General features: G+C 42.5%; 2 protein-coding genes across 2 annotated transcripts in view; both read left to right on the top strand.

Moving 5' to 3' along the window:
- The window catches only part of LOC134491827 (tetraspanin-36-like), a 28,373-nt gene extending 25,563 nt beyond the window's left edge, over positions 1–2,810 (top strand). The window contains exon 7 of the mRNA XM_063295828.1: positions 1,331–2,810. Coding sequence (XP_063151898.1) covers positions 1,331–1,417 — 87 coding nt within the window. The 3' untranslated portion in view covers positions 1,418–2,810. The remainder of the gene's footprint in view (positions 1–1,330) is intronic.
- Positions 2,811–8,580: 5,770 nt separating this feature from the next.
- Positions 8,581–18,112, top strand: SKA1 (spindle and kinetochore associated complex subunit 1). The gene is made up of 6 exons (XM_063291141.1): positions 8,581–8,677; positions 10,218–10,342; positions 11,279–11,370; positions 13,123–13,260; positions 16,046–16,215; positions 17,584–18,112. Exons 1-6 carry the CDS (start codon positions 8,590–8,592, stop codon positions 17,730–17,732), a joined length of 762 nt encoding a protein of 253 aa, XP_063147211.1. The 5' UTR covers positions 8,581–8,589; the 3' UTR covers positions 17,733–18,112.
- Positions 18,113–18,487: the final 375 nt, after the last annotated feature.

The raw sequence follows: 18,487 nt of genomic DNA, 5'->3' as shown, positions 1-18,487 counted from the left end.
GCCAAGTTTGAACATGCTTTTCAGTTGGGTTATTGGTCAAAGGACATCCGGGAATTGGAAAGAAATGTTCTCCTGGCGAACTCCCCACATGGTTCCAATCTGCCTTCCCAAATGCCTCCTACTTCCATTCCCATCTGAATATGCGGGGTGAGGGGGAACACCACCACCCAAAATTGCCTGTTTCCCACCAAATGTTGGTGGTCCTTTCCACAGCCCAAGGGTTTCATAGATGGTCACTAGATGAACTTTGGTCTGATCCTGCCCACCTCTTCCAGTGTTCTTTTCATTTTAAAGATTTTTGTCTTTTCATTTGCGCTTTTGAAAAGACAAAGCTCCACACTCCATATTAAGTGGGACACTCCAGGGCCTCTAATAGAGTTTTTTTACCGCCCTCCCTCACTTCAAATGTTTAAACAAATAATCGGTGCCATTATATTTCCGCCTCTGCCTTTTCCAACCTAGTGAGTGTCTTTCCAGGCCCAATTAGGACATTGATTAATTCTTTGCTTGGATCATCCATGAGGATTATTCACACATGGCCATAAGCCATGGATAGCCAGTGGTTTCTAGAAAAAGCCAGAGGCACAGGGTTCATGCTGTATTTGCACTAGAAACCATGATTTATAAATCATGCTACCCAGGACCACACTATATGTAGCTATGGCTTGCTTAGCCCTGGTTATTGAATAAATTGTAGTTGGCTGAATCCAAACAGTACATCAGGCTGCAAGCCATGGCTAGAAACTACACAAGGTTGTAAGTCAAAGCCAAGCAAATTATGGCATCAATTCCACTACTGGGGTAGAACTGGGCAATTGCACCATCTGCAGGCAAGCAGAGAAATGACTGCACAATATTTTGCAGGGCAGTTTTAGTGCCTCCCCGTTGATTCTAAAGGAGAGGTAGGCAACCTGGTGCCCTCCATGGATCCATGGTACAACCCCTTCTGTTGGTTTATTAAGAAGCCCCAAACCTCTGGAGAACATCAGGTTGTTTAGCCCCAACCTATAATGACCTTGGAATTCTCCAGTCAGTTCCCCACTTGATGGGTTGAACTCCAACCTTCACTGCCACCAGCTGCCATAGCCAAGGACTGTGCTAACTGGGATGGATAAAGCATGTAATCCAGAGCATCTGGAGGGCTCTAAGGAAACAATTCGACAAGACCCTGAGAAACGAAAATTAATAGTTGTGGAGAGAGTGTTAAGTGGCCAGATATTAATATCTGGGAAGAGAGCAATCTAGTTTCTAAATTCTATAAAATTATAAATTCTATAAAAGATGCTAAGTATGCAGCCTAAAAGATTAATTATAGTTTTCTTCATTTCAGTTTTTTGGAATGCTTGGTATCTGCTTGTTGGCCTGCAAGAAAGAAAACGATGGGTATCAGTCCCTGAGCTCAGGCGTGTTTGCCTGACCGAAAAATGGAGGACTTTTCTGTTTGGGATTTCCATCAACAAAAATGGATATAAAAAAGATGTCCTGAGTAGAAAGCATGAGCCTACTTTTTATGACCTCCTGATACTGGCTTTCAGAAGTTGTATTAAATGTTAACTGAGTTGGCATTAACATCCTTATGGGCCTGAGATTTCTCTGATGCAGTTGAAATTAAGGTGTACAGTACTTTTTTAACAGCAGATGGAGGCATTCACCAGAAAAGATGGACCAATGCCTGCGTTTCCAGTGTTGTGATGCACTTTGTGAATCTGTCTTTGAATATACTTAAAGAAATTACTTTTCACACAAGGCACTTTTTTTTTTCCTGAATGGCTGGGCCACTAGCATATAGTAAAGGGCTATGTGCTTTTAGCAAATCTCTAAAAAATAGTGGAGGTGGCTTACTGTCACGTTAGACATTTTGAATTCCACTCCAAGGTAAATTTTGAGAACATGGGATGCCTTGGATTTAAGCTGGATCCTTCTCCCAAGGAAAAATGCAGGTATAAATGCCAACAATTGCTTTTACTCTGGTACTGACATTTTCTGGAGTAACTTGGGGATTTGGACATATGCAAACTTGAGCTGGGAGTTACCAGCATTTTCATCTGAATATCATCATCAAATTTCTAACTGTGTGAATTGTTTTGATCAATAAAGTCATAGCATAATCCCTAAAATAGGCTTCAGACTTTAAGCATAGAAAGATAATCTGCTCTAAACATCTGTCATAGGCTCATACCTGAAAAAAGTATGCCTGCTCCTTGTTATCACTGCATCCTTAGTTCTCGTCCGTCAAAACTAAGTACAATCCCCAGTTACAAATTTGTCGAGCTATAGAACTGAATCAGAGTTGCAGGAACTCACTTAATCCCAGCCGTGTCTTAACGTAATAGTTATGTACTCCAGAGGCACAAGGTTGGAGAACGCTGATCTAGCGATATGTGGCTGATTTTATTAGACTTTATTCAGTGGGTGCTCCAGTTTGAATTGAGTCTATTTTTGGTCTGGTAATCCAGTACACACTGCAGTTGAGTAAAATTTCAGGATGTGCCTGGAAATATATTAAACATGTGATACTACTTTAATTTCATTAGCATCTGGAGCTTGATTTTATTCTGCATTCTTAGATGGCAATTTCTTCAGATGAAGGATGTTGACTTGTCAGGATATAATCAAATGTCTTCTTTATGTTCTGCCTTCTACTTGCTTTTGTGAGCAGAGAAGCAACTTAGATAGCATATGCGTTGCTGAAAAAAAGAAGCAGATTTGGTTTTTCAAACCATTTCTCTTTAATTTCTCGAGTGCTGTATGACTGTTTAGATTACATAAGGACACTCCTTAAACCCTGAATAAAATACTTCAGAAATAAAGTATGCAGGCTTTTATTTCATTTGAAAGTAGCAGAGGACAGTTGAAACTTCCCCTAAGAATTAGATCATGCTGAAAAAGCTGGAGGGGAAAATTACATATCACACAAGGACACTAAGATATTTTGGTTAAACTTGACTTCTGGGGATTTCACGGGCAACATTGAGAATATGGAAGTGATTTGCTGCTGCCCTATTTTGGGATTATTATCTTTCCCCCCCAATCTTTATCAATTTTCTGGATTCCTACCATAGATGGAATGGCAAAATATTCAACGACTTTTCTACAACATGTTGTGTTGCTCATACACCACACACAATAAAGCAAGTCTCCAAGATGACCTCAGGTCCTCATGGCTCTACTGACATTTTCATGGAGATGGCAGCATGGAAGTACTATGGTATTTGCTGCCTTACTGAATTTTTTTTTTAAGTGTCCCAGACTAGCCTTGAACCCTGGAATCGCTTGGTAGTCTCCCATCCAAGTGCCAATCAGGCCCAACCCTGGTGAGCTTTGCAATCCAGCCAGGGTTTGCCAGGAACACCTCTAGGTGAGGAAGGAGAAGCCAAACTGTCTAATTATTACAGCAAATTCCCAGATCTTCTCATTTTTTTCCTAGAGTTGCATTCACACAACCCATGACTGAACAAATCCTTTTGTAGCTGCGTGCAATACATCAAACCACAAAATATCAGATGGCTTGCAAACAACATACCTGGTTAAAGCAAACTAAGTATATTGTGTGAATGCACAACTAGACTTTCTGACCTGGTTAAGTGTGCAGGATAAACGCAGTTTACGCCCAAGAACCACTTCGAATGGCTTGGCTAAGCTTTCGAAAATAACTCGGAAACTGTGGTTGCGAGCAAAAGATCGCTACCTCTAAACTTCGGCGCTCCCTTCGCTTAAATTCCGGAAGTGTTGCGCTCCCAGTCTCGTCCCTCACTTCAGGCTTCCATTCGGTTACTTCTATATGGTGAGGCTGGATAGGGAACAGAGGTTCCACCGCTCAAACTTCCGGTGGAGTGATGCCGCTCTTACGTAATATCTCTTAGGTCAGAATTTCGGCCATGATAGTACTCCCATCCCATTTAAAGGTACTCAAGGTCCTGATCATAGAGGAACTAACGTCTAGAGTGCCAGCACCTAGGCTAGAGAATTCATAGACTCACGACTGTCGATATATTTTTGTATGGGCTTTTGGCTTTTGGATGCTGCCCTCTTCTTTCTGTCATGTTATTTTCTGCCATCAGCCAGGACATGTAGCTCCGGGAAGGAGAAAAATGGACGACCACGCGATGGCAGGGGTTGCGTGTTTCTTTGCTGCCGTCTAGACCGGCGTTTCTCAAGCTTAGCAACTTTAAGATTTATCGCTGGCAGACGAATTCTGGGAGTTGAAGTCCATACATCTTAAAGTTGCTGAGATTGAGAAACACCGTGCTAGATGTTTGCAGCTCAGTTCTGGCAATCCTATCGCCGATTGCCTCAACATGCGGGAGGAAAAACTTTATCCGAGCTAGACTTTAACGATGATGGAGTTCCCTTATACCTGTCAATTCAGAAGCCACCCCCCGCTTAGTTCAAAGGGACTTACCTTCCAAACAAATATTTCAGATAAGTCGCACGACAACTTCCAGAATCCTACTGAGGCCCAAACCAGCCAGGTTCCCTTCCCTTTGTTCCAACGGTACAGTCTACTTTTCCCCGGAAGTGTGACTCTACAATTTCTATCTCCCAACACTTGTGCGCCGCTCTATATTCTCATCTATGGCGGAAGCCGTCACCACTTCCGAGGTTCGGAACGAGCTGACCCGCCCAGTGGCGAGATGACCGACCTCTCGCGCGATTTGAGATGCCCAACTGCTTGGGCGGGTCGTTTGAATGCGGCCGAGTCGCCGCTGGAAGGAGACTCGCGGTTTGGGTAGATGTTGATCCCGGATATGGAAGAGGACAAGGCAGGATTTGCGCGCCCCGGTGAGGCTGACGGTGAGACCATGACGTCCGTTCTGATTTTCTCTTTCGAACACGGATTAAAATCATTAATTAATCTCATAATATTAAATTAATTAAGTAATTAAATATATTATATCATAATGTAATGTAATAATTATATTTTATATATTATTACTTTAATATTATGTTATATTAATATTATATTGCATGATTATTATAATATAGAATATTAATTAATTATATAATATTAATGCTTGTCCAGTCCTTTTCTTCAGCAAAGGATCGTTGCCTTGTCCTGGTGCTGGAGCTTGAGCACCTCAATGATGCCATGAGCTAAACCTTGAAGGGCCACCCAAGACAGGAAGGTCATGACAGAGAGGTCAGACTAAATGCGATCCCTGGGGAAGGCAATGGCAACCCACCTCAGTATTCTTGCCATGAAAACTAAATGGATCAGTACAACCAGAGATATGTCGGTATACCATTGTATGCCCCCTGAAGAATCTGTATAACGACCAAGTAGCAACAGTAAGAACACATCACAGAACAACGGACTGGTTTAAGATTGGGAAAGGAGTACGACAGGGCTGTATACTCTCACCCTACCTATTCAACTTATACGCAGAACACATCATGCGACAAGCTGGGCTTGAGGAATCCAAGGCTGGAGTTAAAATCGCTGGAAGAAACATTAACAATCTCAGATATGCAGATGATACCACTTTGATGGCTGAAAGCGAAGAGGAACTGAGGAGCCTTATGATGAAGGTGAAAGAAGAAAGTGCAAAAGCTGGCTTGCAGCTAAACCTCAAAAAAACCAAGATTATGGCAACCAGCTTGATTGATAACTGGCAAATAGAGGGAGAAAATGTAGAAGCAGTGAAAGACTTTGTATGTCTAGGTGCGAAGATTACTGCAGATGCTGACTGCAGTCAGGAAATCGGAAGACGCTTAATCCTTGGGAGAAGAGCAATGACCAATCTCAATAAAATAGTTAAGAGCAGAGACATCACACTGACAACAAAGGTCCGCATAGTTAAAGCAATGGTGTTCCCCGTAGTAACATATGGCTGCAAGAGCTGGACCATAAGGAAGGCTGAGAGAAGGAAGATCGATGCTTTTGAACTGTGGTGTTGGAGGAAAATTCTGGGAGTGCCTTGGACTGCAAGAAGATCAAACCAGTCCATCCTCCAGGAAATAAAGCCAGACTGCTCACTTGAGGGAATGATATTAAAGGCAAAACTGAAATACTTTGGCCACATAATGAGAAGACAGGACACCCTGGAGAAGATGCTGATGCTGGGGAGAGTGGAGGGCAAAAGGAAGAGGGGCCGACCAAGGGCAAGGTGGATGGATGATATTCTAGAGGTGACGGACTCGTCCCTGGGGGAGCTGGGGGTGTTGACGACCGACAGGAAGCTCTGGCGTGGGCTGGTCCATGAAGTCACAAAGAGTCGGAAGCGAATAAATGAAATAACAATAACCAGTCCTTTTCTCTGGCTGCATTCGCACATGCTTAAATCGGGTATTGGGTTTAACCATTCTCTGGGTTTGTGCAGTACCTCAAAGCATTAACCAACCCAGCAGCCGAGTTGTCCCACTAGGTCTAGCCCAGTGGTTCCCAGGCTGGGCAACTTAAAGATGGGTGGACTTCAACTCCCAGAATTCCCCAGCCAGCTTGCAGTCCGCCCAATCTTCAAGTTGCCCAGCTTGAGAAACACTGGGCTAAGCAAGCCACCAGAAACAAACCATGGCTGAGCAAGCATCAGATCCTGCATTCTGTGTGAATAAATTTGCTGAGTCTTTAAATGTTAAAGATGTTGATGTGATGTTGAATGATTTACCAAAGCTTTGGCATTGACTGTTTGTTTTTCAAATTTCTACCACCGTCCATCTCCCCCAAAATTGACAATTAAAACTATAAACTTATAAAATACAGTACAAACAGCCAAATATAAATAGAAAATAAAATAGGTTTATCAGGAATTGTGATTGCATTGAGCCGGGGTGGGGTGGGGTTTGGCAAAAAGAATTGTATTAAGAAATTGGAGATGGGATTTTATTCCAAAGGTCAAAGAATGTGATCTGTTTTGGAAAAGGCAACATTTTCTATTAATCAAAGGGTGGTGCATTATGTGTTACTGTGGCAGAGATATTGTGATATTTTACAATATAATAATATTAGACTTGTACGCCGCCCAACTCTCAACTCTGGGCAGCTATATTATAGTACTGAATTCATTAGTATACCCGTGACTATTGACAGCTATAAAATATAAAGTAGATGTTGTTTCTTCCTTCTTTTCTTTCCTAGTTCGTATTTTAGTTTGGATTTGTCTCTTTTCTAATTTAAAAAAAAATAAGTTTAAGGATTGTTTTGTTAATTGTGTATCATTCATAAATGAATGAATGTAATAATAAAGGCGTGACTGAGGCATGAGTGTCTCTGAGTACCCCAGGCTGTCTTGTCACTTAATACGTTTCTGTCATTGCACTGGTCCTCCTTTATGGCTTCAATTTTTCTAATTTTATTTTAAGATTCAGACTTCTGTGAGTCTTGCTTTAGTGGACCGTAGATTGAGATCCCTCTTAAAAATTGTTACAAAGGAAGAAATTAAATACTAAAAATCCCATATCCAAATGGTGGCACACAGTGTTTCAGATGAAGTAGTACATTCCCTAGTCTAAGCTGGCTATCTTCTCTGGAGACCTGAACAATTTGGTTCAAAGCAAAAAGTGAAATGTGTCTCTGAGTCACCACTTCCATTTTGTAGCGGCTCTTAATGTTAGTAAGTTTTTCCTGATGTTCAACCAGAGTCTGTCTGAAGAGTGCTGTTTGATGCCACCTTCACTTTTCTTTTTTCAAGGTTAAACATTCTCCCTTCTGTCAGTTTCTAGTCTACTGAACATCCACTACAGCCTTTTCAAATGAGTATTCTCTGCATCAGTGGGACTATAACTTCTATGCCGGCTAAAAGGATAGGAACAGTAGTGCAACCTACTGTAAAGGACATCAGGTAGCACATCACTCAGCAACCTGCAGTAGACTGGTAGGGCTTCCTGCTTCAGGACCACTGGCTGTTGTATCCCAAAGCTGCTGAAACAAGAAGAAAAAGCCTATGATAGACTTCCAGTCCTGGAGATACATTTTTGTTCCTTGGTTTCTAATTTTGTACAGAACCCCACATCCTTTTTAGCATTTTTGGAATTCTCCATGATTCTTTTGGAAAACCATTTCATGAAGGCTACCTTCTCTTTTAATAAAATGCAGCCACTCTACTGGTTGTAGGTAAAGAGATTGATTGTTTTTCATTCTCAGCTAAAGAATGCTTTCTTGTTTGTTTGTTTATTTATGCATTGGTCTTATATTAAATATTTCTGTATCTGTTGAAGATTTGTAAAAATACTTGTATTCCTTACAAAAGCATGAAAAAATTGTGTAAAAACATGCCATTATAATACTTTTATTTTTTATAATACTTTTTTTTTTACTATTTCTGTCTTTGTGCCCCCTCTACCTATGATATTAAATATTTTCATATCTATTGCAGGTTTGTAAAAAATACTTGCATTACTTATGAAGTGTGAAAATATTGTGTAAAAAAATAATACTTTTATTTTTTATAATACTATCTTTTTTACTATTTCTGTCTTTGTCCCCCATCTACCTGTGATACGAAATATTTCGTATTTATTGCAGATGAGTAAAAATACTTGTCCTTACAAAAGCGTGAAAATGTTGTGTAAAAGAATGTTAGCTAGTGTAACCTTTAAAACTGAGCATTAATCTATTTTTCCTTCTCCCCCCTTAAAGCAAGAAAATTTGATATGATCTCTTCAGATTTAAATGACTTATGCTTTCATCTCAACTCCAAGATCTCAAATATCAAGAAGTCACTTCAGCTGAGAAAAATAGGTAAGAGAATTTAATATTTCAGGACAGAACTGATGTGATTTATGCAATACTGTTTTTCAAATTGCTTCAGGGGTTTGTTGGGAGCATATGTACAGAAAAATGCCAGGTTAATAAATATTATATTTACCGACTATTTCATTGTCTTTATACAAGGTATAAACTATGGAATTTATTGCCATCAGAGGTGGTGGCACCTGCCAACTGGGACCGTTTTACAAGCAGACTAAACACTTACAATGAGAATTAATGCAACAGTAATTCCTGAATCACAGGCAGAATATCTTAAACAACCACAAAAGTGTTATTGCCTTCCTGTTTCTGCTGCAAGCTTCCTTAGTGCATCTGCTTGGTCACTATTTGATGCCAAATACTGGACTGTGAATACTTAGAAAGATACAGTTGGAAGTGACTTCAGAGTAGTGTTTCTCAACCTCAGTAACTTTAAGATGTGTGGACTAGTTTATGTGCGCAAGACTACTTTTTTGCAGTTTTAACACACTAGTTCTGGTACTGTCCTCTAGTGTAATAGAGAATAAGTACATCTTCTATGTGAAAGCCATTCACATATTTGAAGACGGCTATTTCTTCTCCCCTTGGTCATCTCTTCTGTAGGCTAAACATTTGCAGGTCCTTTAATCATTCCTTACAGATAGTCCTCGCTTAACAACCATTTGTTTAGTGACAGTTTAAACTTATGACAGTGCTGAAAAAACCGACTCGCAACCAGTCCTCACATGACTCAGTGTCCCCCGGTCACGTGATCACGATTTGGATGTTTGGCGACTGGTTCGTATTTATGACCGTTGCAGTGTCACATGGTCATGTGATCACCATTTTCGACCTTCTCAGCCAGCTTCTGGCAAGCAAAATCAATGGGGAACCACATGATTTGCTTAACGCCCATGATGATTCGCTTAACGACTGCTGCAAAAAAAAGCTTGTAAAATTGCTTGATGCCCACTCCACTGAGCAACCCAAATTCTGGTTCCAATTGTGGTCGTTAAGCAAGGACTACCTGTATGGAGCTTGGTTTCCAGACCCTTCACTATCTTGGTAGCCTTCTCTGAAGTTGTTCCAGTTCACTCCAATTTGTCCTTTTTTAACCGTGGTGCCCAGAACTGGACATAATACTCCAAATCAGGTCTGGCTAGGGCAAAGTGGAACAATTATTTCCCATGGTCTGGCTCTACGCTCCTCTTAAGGCATCCCAGGATAGCATTTGCCTGTTTAGCAGCTGCATCACACTGCTGGCTCATGTTTTGGTCAATTCTATAAAGCTCTTCTTGAATGACTGGCATCAAAACGCATTTTGCAAAAGTATTACCTGAAGCCTTACATGGGCTTAGAGGATACCCAACCTCAGTTATAGAAAGAAAATGGATGTTATGGGAGATTTCAGGTTATGAAGGGGAAGACTTCAGAAAGCAATTTTCAATGCTAACCATGAGGAAATGGCTTACATTCAACAAACAGTGATTTTGGGTGAGAGCTACTTTCACTTTACCTTGTTATGTTTCTGATTGATCTCCCTTATTTGTAGATCAGGACCCATCTTTGAAGACAGTGCTCAGTAGGGTAGTCCATGAAATGTTTCTCTTAAATAGCCTCCTCAATAAATTGGAAGAGGAATGTCACCATCTGGAGAGACTACAGAGTCAACTCAAGGTACTAATGGCACTTGGTGCCCCAGAACCTCAACTAATTGAATCTTCTGAGTTGAAGGTTATTGCTAGAGAGGTTAAGCATCTAACGTGGATTTTCTTGTCCCGTGTACATGTTATATTATTTTAGAATGCTATTATAGTGTTTTCTTCAGCAGAGGACCAGATAAGGGTCACAGATCAATCCTAACTATTAATCTCATGTGATGCTTGATACTCCCCGTTGGGGAGAGAGGGGCGGTGAATAAATTTCTTTAAAAATTTATTAAAAATATACTTATTTCAGTCGTAGCTACAAAAGCTCCTTGTGTGATTTGGGGACTGTTTCTTTTAGTACAACTACATTTATAGGCTACTCTTTGTGGCAATGGAGTGAAGGAAGTTCCCCGCATAAGCTACCTTGAGTTCCTAAAAGGCGGGAAATAGATAAATATGTAAATACAGTATGTGAAAAGTAAAGTGTACAACTTATATTAACCTAACTCAGAGTGACTAAAATAAGCTTTGCACAATACTGGAAACCAAGAGAAGCATCTATATGTATGGATTGATGAAGGATAGGATGGAATTCCTATCACTAGTATAATTGAAGTATTTTCTTTAGGCATCAGAAGGATTCTATCACGGTATTTTGATGTGAAAATGGTCATTATTTATAATATTTTGAAAATAAAAAATTCAGGAGAGGCCCCTGTATTTTTTCAATGCCAAAAGCTATCATTTTGCGTTTATTGTTCTTTAAGTGCTTATATATATTTCTATATATACTTACTGTATTTTTAAAGAGAAAAATAGGGACCTCCTAGATGGCTCTAACATAACCACTTCTTAGGTTGCCCCCCACAACTGAGAAACTGGTTGAATTGGTCCACTTGATTTTTACCATCTTCCACCAGCTGTCAATGCTCTCAGTCTTGTGCAGCGGTATTTCTGATTTCAGGAACTGCAAGAGTCAGTGGAGAGGGACCATCTCGAAGCCCAGCATCTTGGAGGAAACATGCCGGTTTACCTGCCCCAAGCCATGCCAAGCAGGTCTGTTTCCTGTCCCCCAATCCTTTGGGACTCAGTGCTCTACTTTTTCAATCACCTTGGCTACCAAGGTACATAAGAGAAATGTCCAGTGAGGAAACACACCGTGTTTTGCAAATTTTACTCTGGAGAGGATGACCCTAATTTATACAGCTAAGCTCAGAAGACTGTGCTCTAGCTAGCAATCTCTAATCTTTGTGACTGTGATCACAAGAATGCGAGGGACCCTGGTCATATGTCTCATTAAAGCTCTCAGCCAGTTGTGTTCCTTTCCAGTTGTTCCACCAGTAAGGGATTCAGGTAGTCCTTGCTTAGTGATCATAACTGGGACCAGCAATTTTGTCACTAATCAACACGGTTGTTAAGTGAGACATCACGTGACCAAGACTTGGAATTTTACTGCTGGCTTCTCCGTTGGCTCTGCTTGTCTGAAGCTGGCTGTGAAGTGCACAAAATGGCAATCATGTGACCACAGGACACTGTGATGGTCAGAAATGTGAGGATTGGTTGTAAAATTACTTTTTCAGTGCTGTCATAACTTTGAACACTCACTAAACAAGGCAGCCAGTAAGTGACGCCTACCGTACCTGATAAGGACCCAATACTTTCTCTACAGGTTCTCTCAAGCAATCCTCAGGGTGATAGCTGGAAGGACAATTCAGAAAACACTTTAGTTGACATAAAATTGTACCAGGACTGATTTTGTGCTGATGGTCTGCTTTGTATGACTTGAGCAGACAGAAAGAAGCTCCAGTGGCTTCTGCTAGTATTTCTTTTTAAAGAGAGAGACAGATAAAGAATATACTGCCGTGAACTAGGGTTGGGCAGATGTAAATGTATTGCTTTAACTTGGAAGGAACTCTGGGGGAATGCCACAAAACATGCTTAGGAGCTGCAGATTGCCTTCTCTTGCCCTAAACTACAGGTAGTCCTCACTTAGTGACCATTTGTTTAGTGATGGTTCAGACTTACAACAGTGCTGAAAAAAGTAACTTACAACTGGCGCTCACACTTGCGACTATCGCAGTGTCCTCACAGTCACGTGATCACAATTTGGGCACTTGGCGACTGGTTTGCATTTATGTTTGTCGCAGCATCCCATGGTCACATGATCGCCATTTTTTACCTTCCTGGCCGGCTTCTGGCAAGAAAAATCAATGGGGAACTGCATTATTTGCTTAATGACCATGAGATTCGCTTAACGTCCATGGCAATTCGCTTAATGACTGCTGCAAAAATGGTAAAATAGGGTTGGATTTGTTTAATGACCGCTTTGCTTAGCAACCGAAATTCCAGTCTCCGTTACGGTCATTAAGCGAGGACTACCTGTATGGGCTCCAAAGCGGTGAACGTGGACTGAATTACGCTTAAAGAAGTTTTCTCAGCTCTCCTACATGCCAAGTGGCAAATGTGCGCTCTTTGCTAGTACGTATACCCCAGAGACAAGGCTTCGCTCTGCAAACAAGGCAAAAAGGGTTTGTGTAGCTTGAGAGCTTACCCAGTAAACCGCTCCATAGCAAAGCTTTGTGTTTGCCCTCTGCTACAGTTTGTCGATTAATATTTCTTGGACAATGGTCACTTGAGTCTAGTTCCCACCCCCCACCCCGGCCTTTTGCAAAAATTCCCGTCTCTGCGATGAGAATGCGGCAACAGCAAAGGAAGTTATATCATCCTCCTTGCCGCCAATAAAGTTGATGGATTAAGTGTATTTATGGTCAGTGGCGTGCTCAGCTTTTGGTGGACTTTGTCTTGCAGTTCGCTGGGCATAACGCTAAAGGAGAAGGAAGCGTGCCGGGCTGGGGAGAGTAAGCCTGCAAAGAAGGCGGCCAAAAGCTCCAAGTGCATTAGAGAAGCGCCCTTCATAACGGCGGAGGAGTTTGAGAACGTTCCTCCGTGAGTAATCTGCACAAGGCAACTCCGTAGCTCATTTTCCAGAGCCATCCCAATCTGGCTCTTGCTACTTTGCGCTGGATCTGAGCCTTTGTAATTCCCAGCCTGTGCAGCACTGTGGTGGGTGGGGAATTATGAGCGTTGAGGTCCAGCCCGTGCAGAAGGCTCCAAATGGCATGAGATGGCTTCGGATTGGCTGATCTCTGCTAAGTGCGCTTTGGACGGTGTGCCCTTCTGTCTGCTAGACTTTCTTCTCCTCTGCGTTCATAAACATAAAAATGGGGAAAGGTCTATGCTTAATGCACAGTTGTTACACAATGAAGCCAAAGGTGCCGTTTTTATTTCCTTTTCCTAGTCCAACTGGTTATCTTGAGCCCAAATGATATATTTTGCTGATTCTTTAAAAAAAAACATGCACAAAGTAGTTGATATATTTAGCTGCATCGGATGATTTTGTGTGTTGTTGCTCAGTGATTCAGTCAGTAACTGGATCCTTTGTCAATATTTACTGGATGGTAGCAAGCTCAGAAAGCAGCAAGATCAATAACACTCTCCTCAGATGTGCCTCAAAATGTAATGTGGGCCAAAAGATAATACAGCTGGCGGCTCAGTCGCTGACTGAAAAGCCATATTCAAGGAGTGATCCTTAATAGCTTGATTGGCATCTCACAAGGCCCGATTCTGGGTTCACTGATGTTCAAAGATAGCGGTAATGGCTCTGATGAGGCCATAGAGGAAACTAAAATGTGAAAATCATGCAAATTGGTGCGGGGAGGTAACCATATTGTAGAAGACAGAATCAAGATTCAGACTAGGTAGAACAGTGGGATAATTGGCTAAATTCATCAGAGAAAAGGTTAAAGTTATACATTTACATATCAATGAACAAAACACAAAGTAGCCTTCTTCTCAAGGGAAACTGGAAAAATGTGGGTTTGCGGCAATACTTGCAAAGAAGTTTTAGGGGTCGCAGTTCATAACTAACATCCGACAAAGGGGCCCCCACCCACCCGAGCCCAGGCCTGAGAGAACAGCCGGGTCTTTATGGTTCTTCGGAATGCCAAGAGATGGTGGGAGCCATCTGGATCTCCAGATGAAGGATTCATAGAGGATTGAGGGAATCCAAGGCTCTGTTCCTTGGGAAGACTCTGGTTAAGTCTTGGCTGCAGACGCTTGGATAATTTTCCACTGCACGCCTATTGGACTCAGGGCCCTAGGCAGTCCCCCTATATTTATATGTGGCCCTCAGTCTTCAGAAGTTCCATTGTTTGTTTCTTGCTTTTCTCCTGAGAGGTCAAGATGGTGCACGTGAAGGAGACCTAGGTAAAGGTAAAGGTTTCCCTTGACGTAAAGTCCAGTCGAATCCGACTCTAGGGGGCGGTGCTCATCTCCGTTTCTAAGCCTTGGAGCCGGCGTTGTCATAGACACTTCCGGGTCATGTGGCCAGCATGACGACTCGGAACGCCGTTACCTTCCCGCCGAAGCGGTACCTATTGATCTACTCACATTTGCATGTTTTCGAACTGCTAGGTGAGCAGGAGCTGGGATTAACAACGGGAGCTCACCCCGCCGCGCGGTTTCGAACCGCCGACCTTCCGATCGACAGCTCAGCGGTTTAACCCGCAGCGCCACCGCGTCCCTATGAAGGAGACCTACAGAATGCTTATCTGCTAGGTTGACCTGAGGGTGTGTGACTGGCACAAAGGCAGTTTGGTGAGATTGTGGGGAGGTGGGAGAGAAATGGAAGGAAATCTAGACACAAACAATGAGAAAATGGGGGGCTAGTCATAAATGGTGACTCAGTCCAGGTGGGAAAAAGCATTTCCAGTCCGTCAAGGAAGCTCTGCCTGAGGGCTGGAAATTGCTTCTGAAGTTTCCAGGAGGAAACTCCCGGGCTAATATTAAAGACATCTTCCTGAAGTCTGTAATTCGTGCTTCCTTGATCTTGCTTAGCTGAGTAGGGACTGACAGTACTGCAAGCTTACTGGCGCTGGAGATTTCAACCTGATTCTGCTCAGACACATAGTGCCTAGAATTTACATAGGGATTAAGTTTTGTCATGGCCCTGCCAGTTTTGGGGAATGCTGTGCACTACTCAGAACCCCAGGACTGGGAAGGAAGATCTCTTATGGAAATATTCCAGTGTGTGGATTCCCGGAAAAAGGTGTGTCCTGCCAGTGCATTCCTCAAAGAGCCAGATTTGACTGTGGCTTCCTGCCTAGGCCATGCCTGCTGCTGCTTCATGTGCAAGAGCCCCAGAGTGTTTATAAAGCAGTGCCTTAAGAAGTGTTTGGGGTTTTTTGTCTGACCTAGATGTGAATAGGAAAGACGCAGCAGGATACTATGATATAGTCCCAAGTTCCTCACTTGGCGACTAATATTGTAACAAAACACATCTTGCAATGTCACAACAGCTGAGTCTCTCTGTTCCTCTTGCTTTAATATGTTGCTTGAGTCTTAAAAGGCCCCCAACTTAGTTTGCTTTTGTGCTAACACGCTCTTGACTTCACACATTACCATTGCTGCTGGCCTATGCACGTGTTTCTCACTGCAAACTCTACCAATGGATGTCCTGCGCCAGGGATGCAGCTTCGCAGCCTTGAAAGCTTGGTCAGACGTGAGGAATTCTGGAAACTGTATTGCAGCAACTTTGGCATGGGAGGGAGCTTATGCTCTCCACTCCTGTCCTATAAAAATACATGTCATTCTCATGTGTGCTTTGGAAAAAAAAAACACCTGTATTTTCAGATTTACTGGTTGCGTTAAGCTGCGTTTTTCTCCTCTGAAGGTACATGAAGGGCCGTCTGACGTACAGCCAAGTGAACGCGGTCCTTGCAGAGATTAACAAAGCCGTTGCTAGCAAGTACAGTATCATGCGCCAGCCCCTTAAAACCATGTTGAACACCACCAGGAATCTCTACTTCCGATTCCAGGAAGAGGAAACCAAAGACACAAAAGGTAAGTTTTTAACTGAAGTGTATGTTTGTAACTGCTTTGGGGAGAGGATACCTGGCAGCCTTCCATAATCTAGTACCCTTCTGTCATGGCCTAGAAGGCAGTTGGGCTTGGGAAGACAATAATCTTGATTTTTCCATAGTGAAAATAAAGAACGACATCTAGGTCTGTACCTAAAGGAGTTGCCACTAAACGTTGACGCTTAGTTCAATCCTTCAGGGTGGTCTGCACTGGACACAAATTGGGTTGTGGGAAGCTGCCCATGGCACCATGCCATGGTTTGCTTAATCACGGTGTATGCAACAAACCAGCTGAGTTCACAACACTGTGGCTTAGCGCAATGTGTGAACTAGCCCCAGAGTGAGGACACTGGTCTCACTAGCTCTCTTATCAGTCTGCGTAGATTTGGTTGCAGGATTTCGGAGAAGGTGCTTTCTCAGCCTGACCTGAAGCTGTCAGGGCCGAACTGGGTCCTTCTACAGTCAACCTTTGGGGTGTTTTTCCTTGCCGAAAGAACTGATGGTGTTTTGCAAGAAATGTGAGTGCAGCCCAAGACTTGAGGGTTATCTCAAGCCATGTTTCCTTTAGGATGAAGATTCATGGCTTGGCAAGACTACACATGCTTTGTGCACAAAAGTTTCTGAGTTGAGTTCCTAACATCTCCAATTATGAAGAAAAGTAGTTATCAGCAGATGATTTGGAGAAAGGCACCGTACTCTGAAAACCTGGAGATCTTCCGGGTAGGCCAGGTTGACAGTGGCTAGCTAGACCAATGGCCTGACTTGGTATTAGGCAACGTGGTGTTCTAGCATGCTTTTGCACCTTCAGGAGTGGTCTTTCCTCCACTGTCCTCTTGTCTTAGAACAAATAGTCAAGATGCAGCCTGTCCTGAAAATTTGATCTTCCATTGTGGTTTTTCCCAATTGGAAATAAGTTGTTCAGGCTGGAAAGCGGGGAAAGAGGCAGCTAGCTAATTTGACATCCTAGGAAGAGGGCACCAATTTCTTTGTCTTTCCTGTATCTCCTGGGAAAGGGTTCTTTTGGGTTTGGAAAAAAATCACTGTGCGACCAATGAAGAATTGGCTAGAGGCTGTGCCACCATTCCTGGAACAAGAGGAAAATTATTGTTTCCATGTTACTGAAGGAAAATCTTCATTATTACTTTCCGAAACCAACTAAGTGCTCCTCTTTGTATACCATGATCATGGTGTGGAACAGCTCAGCCCCTTGACAAACTACAATATCCAAGATTCTTTAGGGATGGCCAAAGCAAGCCTAGCAATGCAAATGTGCTAGATACCTGTTGCCAAGACAGGACCTCCAGATGCTTTCAGAGTGTGTTTGACCCCCAAATGAAACGTGTCTCCCCAGGTGAATATTTTGTAGTGGAGGCTGATATTGAAGAGTTCACCCAGCTGAAGGTAGACAAACGTTTTCACAGCATCCTGACCATCTTGCGACATTGCCACCGAGTGCGAGAAATCCGAGGATCTCGACTTGTCCGCTATGCCATCTGCTGACGTGTCTGCGATGATAAAAATGATTGGTCACTGTTATGGACTTTGATTTTTCCCCTGGCCATGCTATTTCTTTGGTTCCCTTCCTTCCTGCCATTTTTATTAGAAAAGATGGGTTTTGTTGGCATTACTAAAATGGTTGTAATGGGACAAAGATTTTAGCTCTCTGCAGTGATGAAGACATTGGACCAATGTATGCGTATCAAGCTTTGCCTGCCACCCCCTCACTCCTCTTTAATTTTCTACTTGATGAGCTTAAGACATTTAATTTAGCAATATTAGAAGCTTAATAGACTAAGTGTTTGAAACTTGATTTGCTCAAAGCCTTCGGAACTTGAGCTGTGGAGTTATTACGTTACCAATAAACCAGAGAAGCAAATGAATGTGCAAAAGAACTGTGCTGGCTCACTTTGGGTGTATATGTGAGTGTGCGGGAATCACTGTGTCTGTTCATAAAAAACATTGGTGAAGGTTTCCTCCTGAAATAAGTTTTCAGGGAAAAGGATTCCTTTGGAGGCATCTAAGAGAGCTTGTCTCTGTGACAAGGTACCACAAGCATTCTGGAGAAATGTATCTCCAGAATCATCATCATCATCATCACAGGTGGAGAAGACCCCTGCTAAAGTTACATCTTATAGGGAAATGGCAGAGAAATACAATGGAAAAAGGCAGTGAGTCCAGCATGTTCTTGGCTGCTGCACACTGTATGATCAGTGGAAATAGCACCATGGATATCTGTACTGATTCACACCAGATCC

The sequence above is a fragment of the Candoia aspera genome, chromosome 2 (assembly GCF_035149785.1).
Source record: "Candoia aspera isolate rCanAsp1 chromosome 2, rCanAsp1.hap2, whole genome shotgun sequence".
NCBI lineage: Eukaryota > Metazoa > Chordata > Lepidosauria > Squamata > Boidae > Candoia > Candoia aspera.
The sequence above is the reverse complement of the archived record's forward strand: the minus strand, read 5'-3'. Positions and strand labels throughout refer to the sequence as shown.

Excerpts from the sequence above, each read along its gene's own strand:
- SKA1 (XM_063291141.1), top strand. The coding sequence starts at position 8,590 with ATGATCTCTTCAGATTTAAATGACTTATGCTTTCATCTCAACTCCAAG. Across the intron at positions 10,343-11,278 it reads GACTACAGAGTCAACTCAAG|GAACTGCAAGAGTCAGTGGA; the intron begins GTACTAATGGCA and ends TTCTGATTTCAG. Across the intron at positions 16,216-17,583 it reads GGAAACCAAAGACACAAAAG|GTGAATATTTTGTAGTGGAG; the intron begins GTAAGTTTTTAA and ends GTGTCTCCCCAG.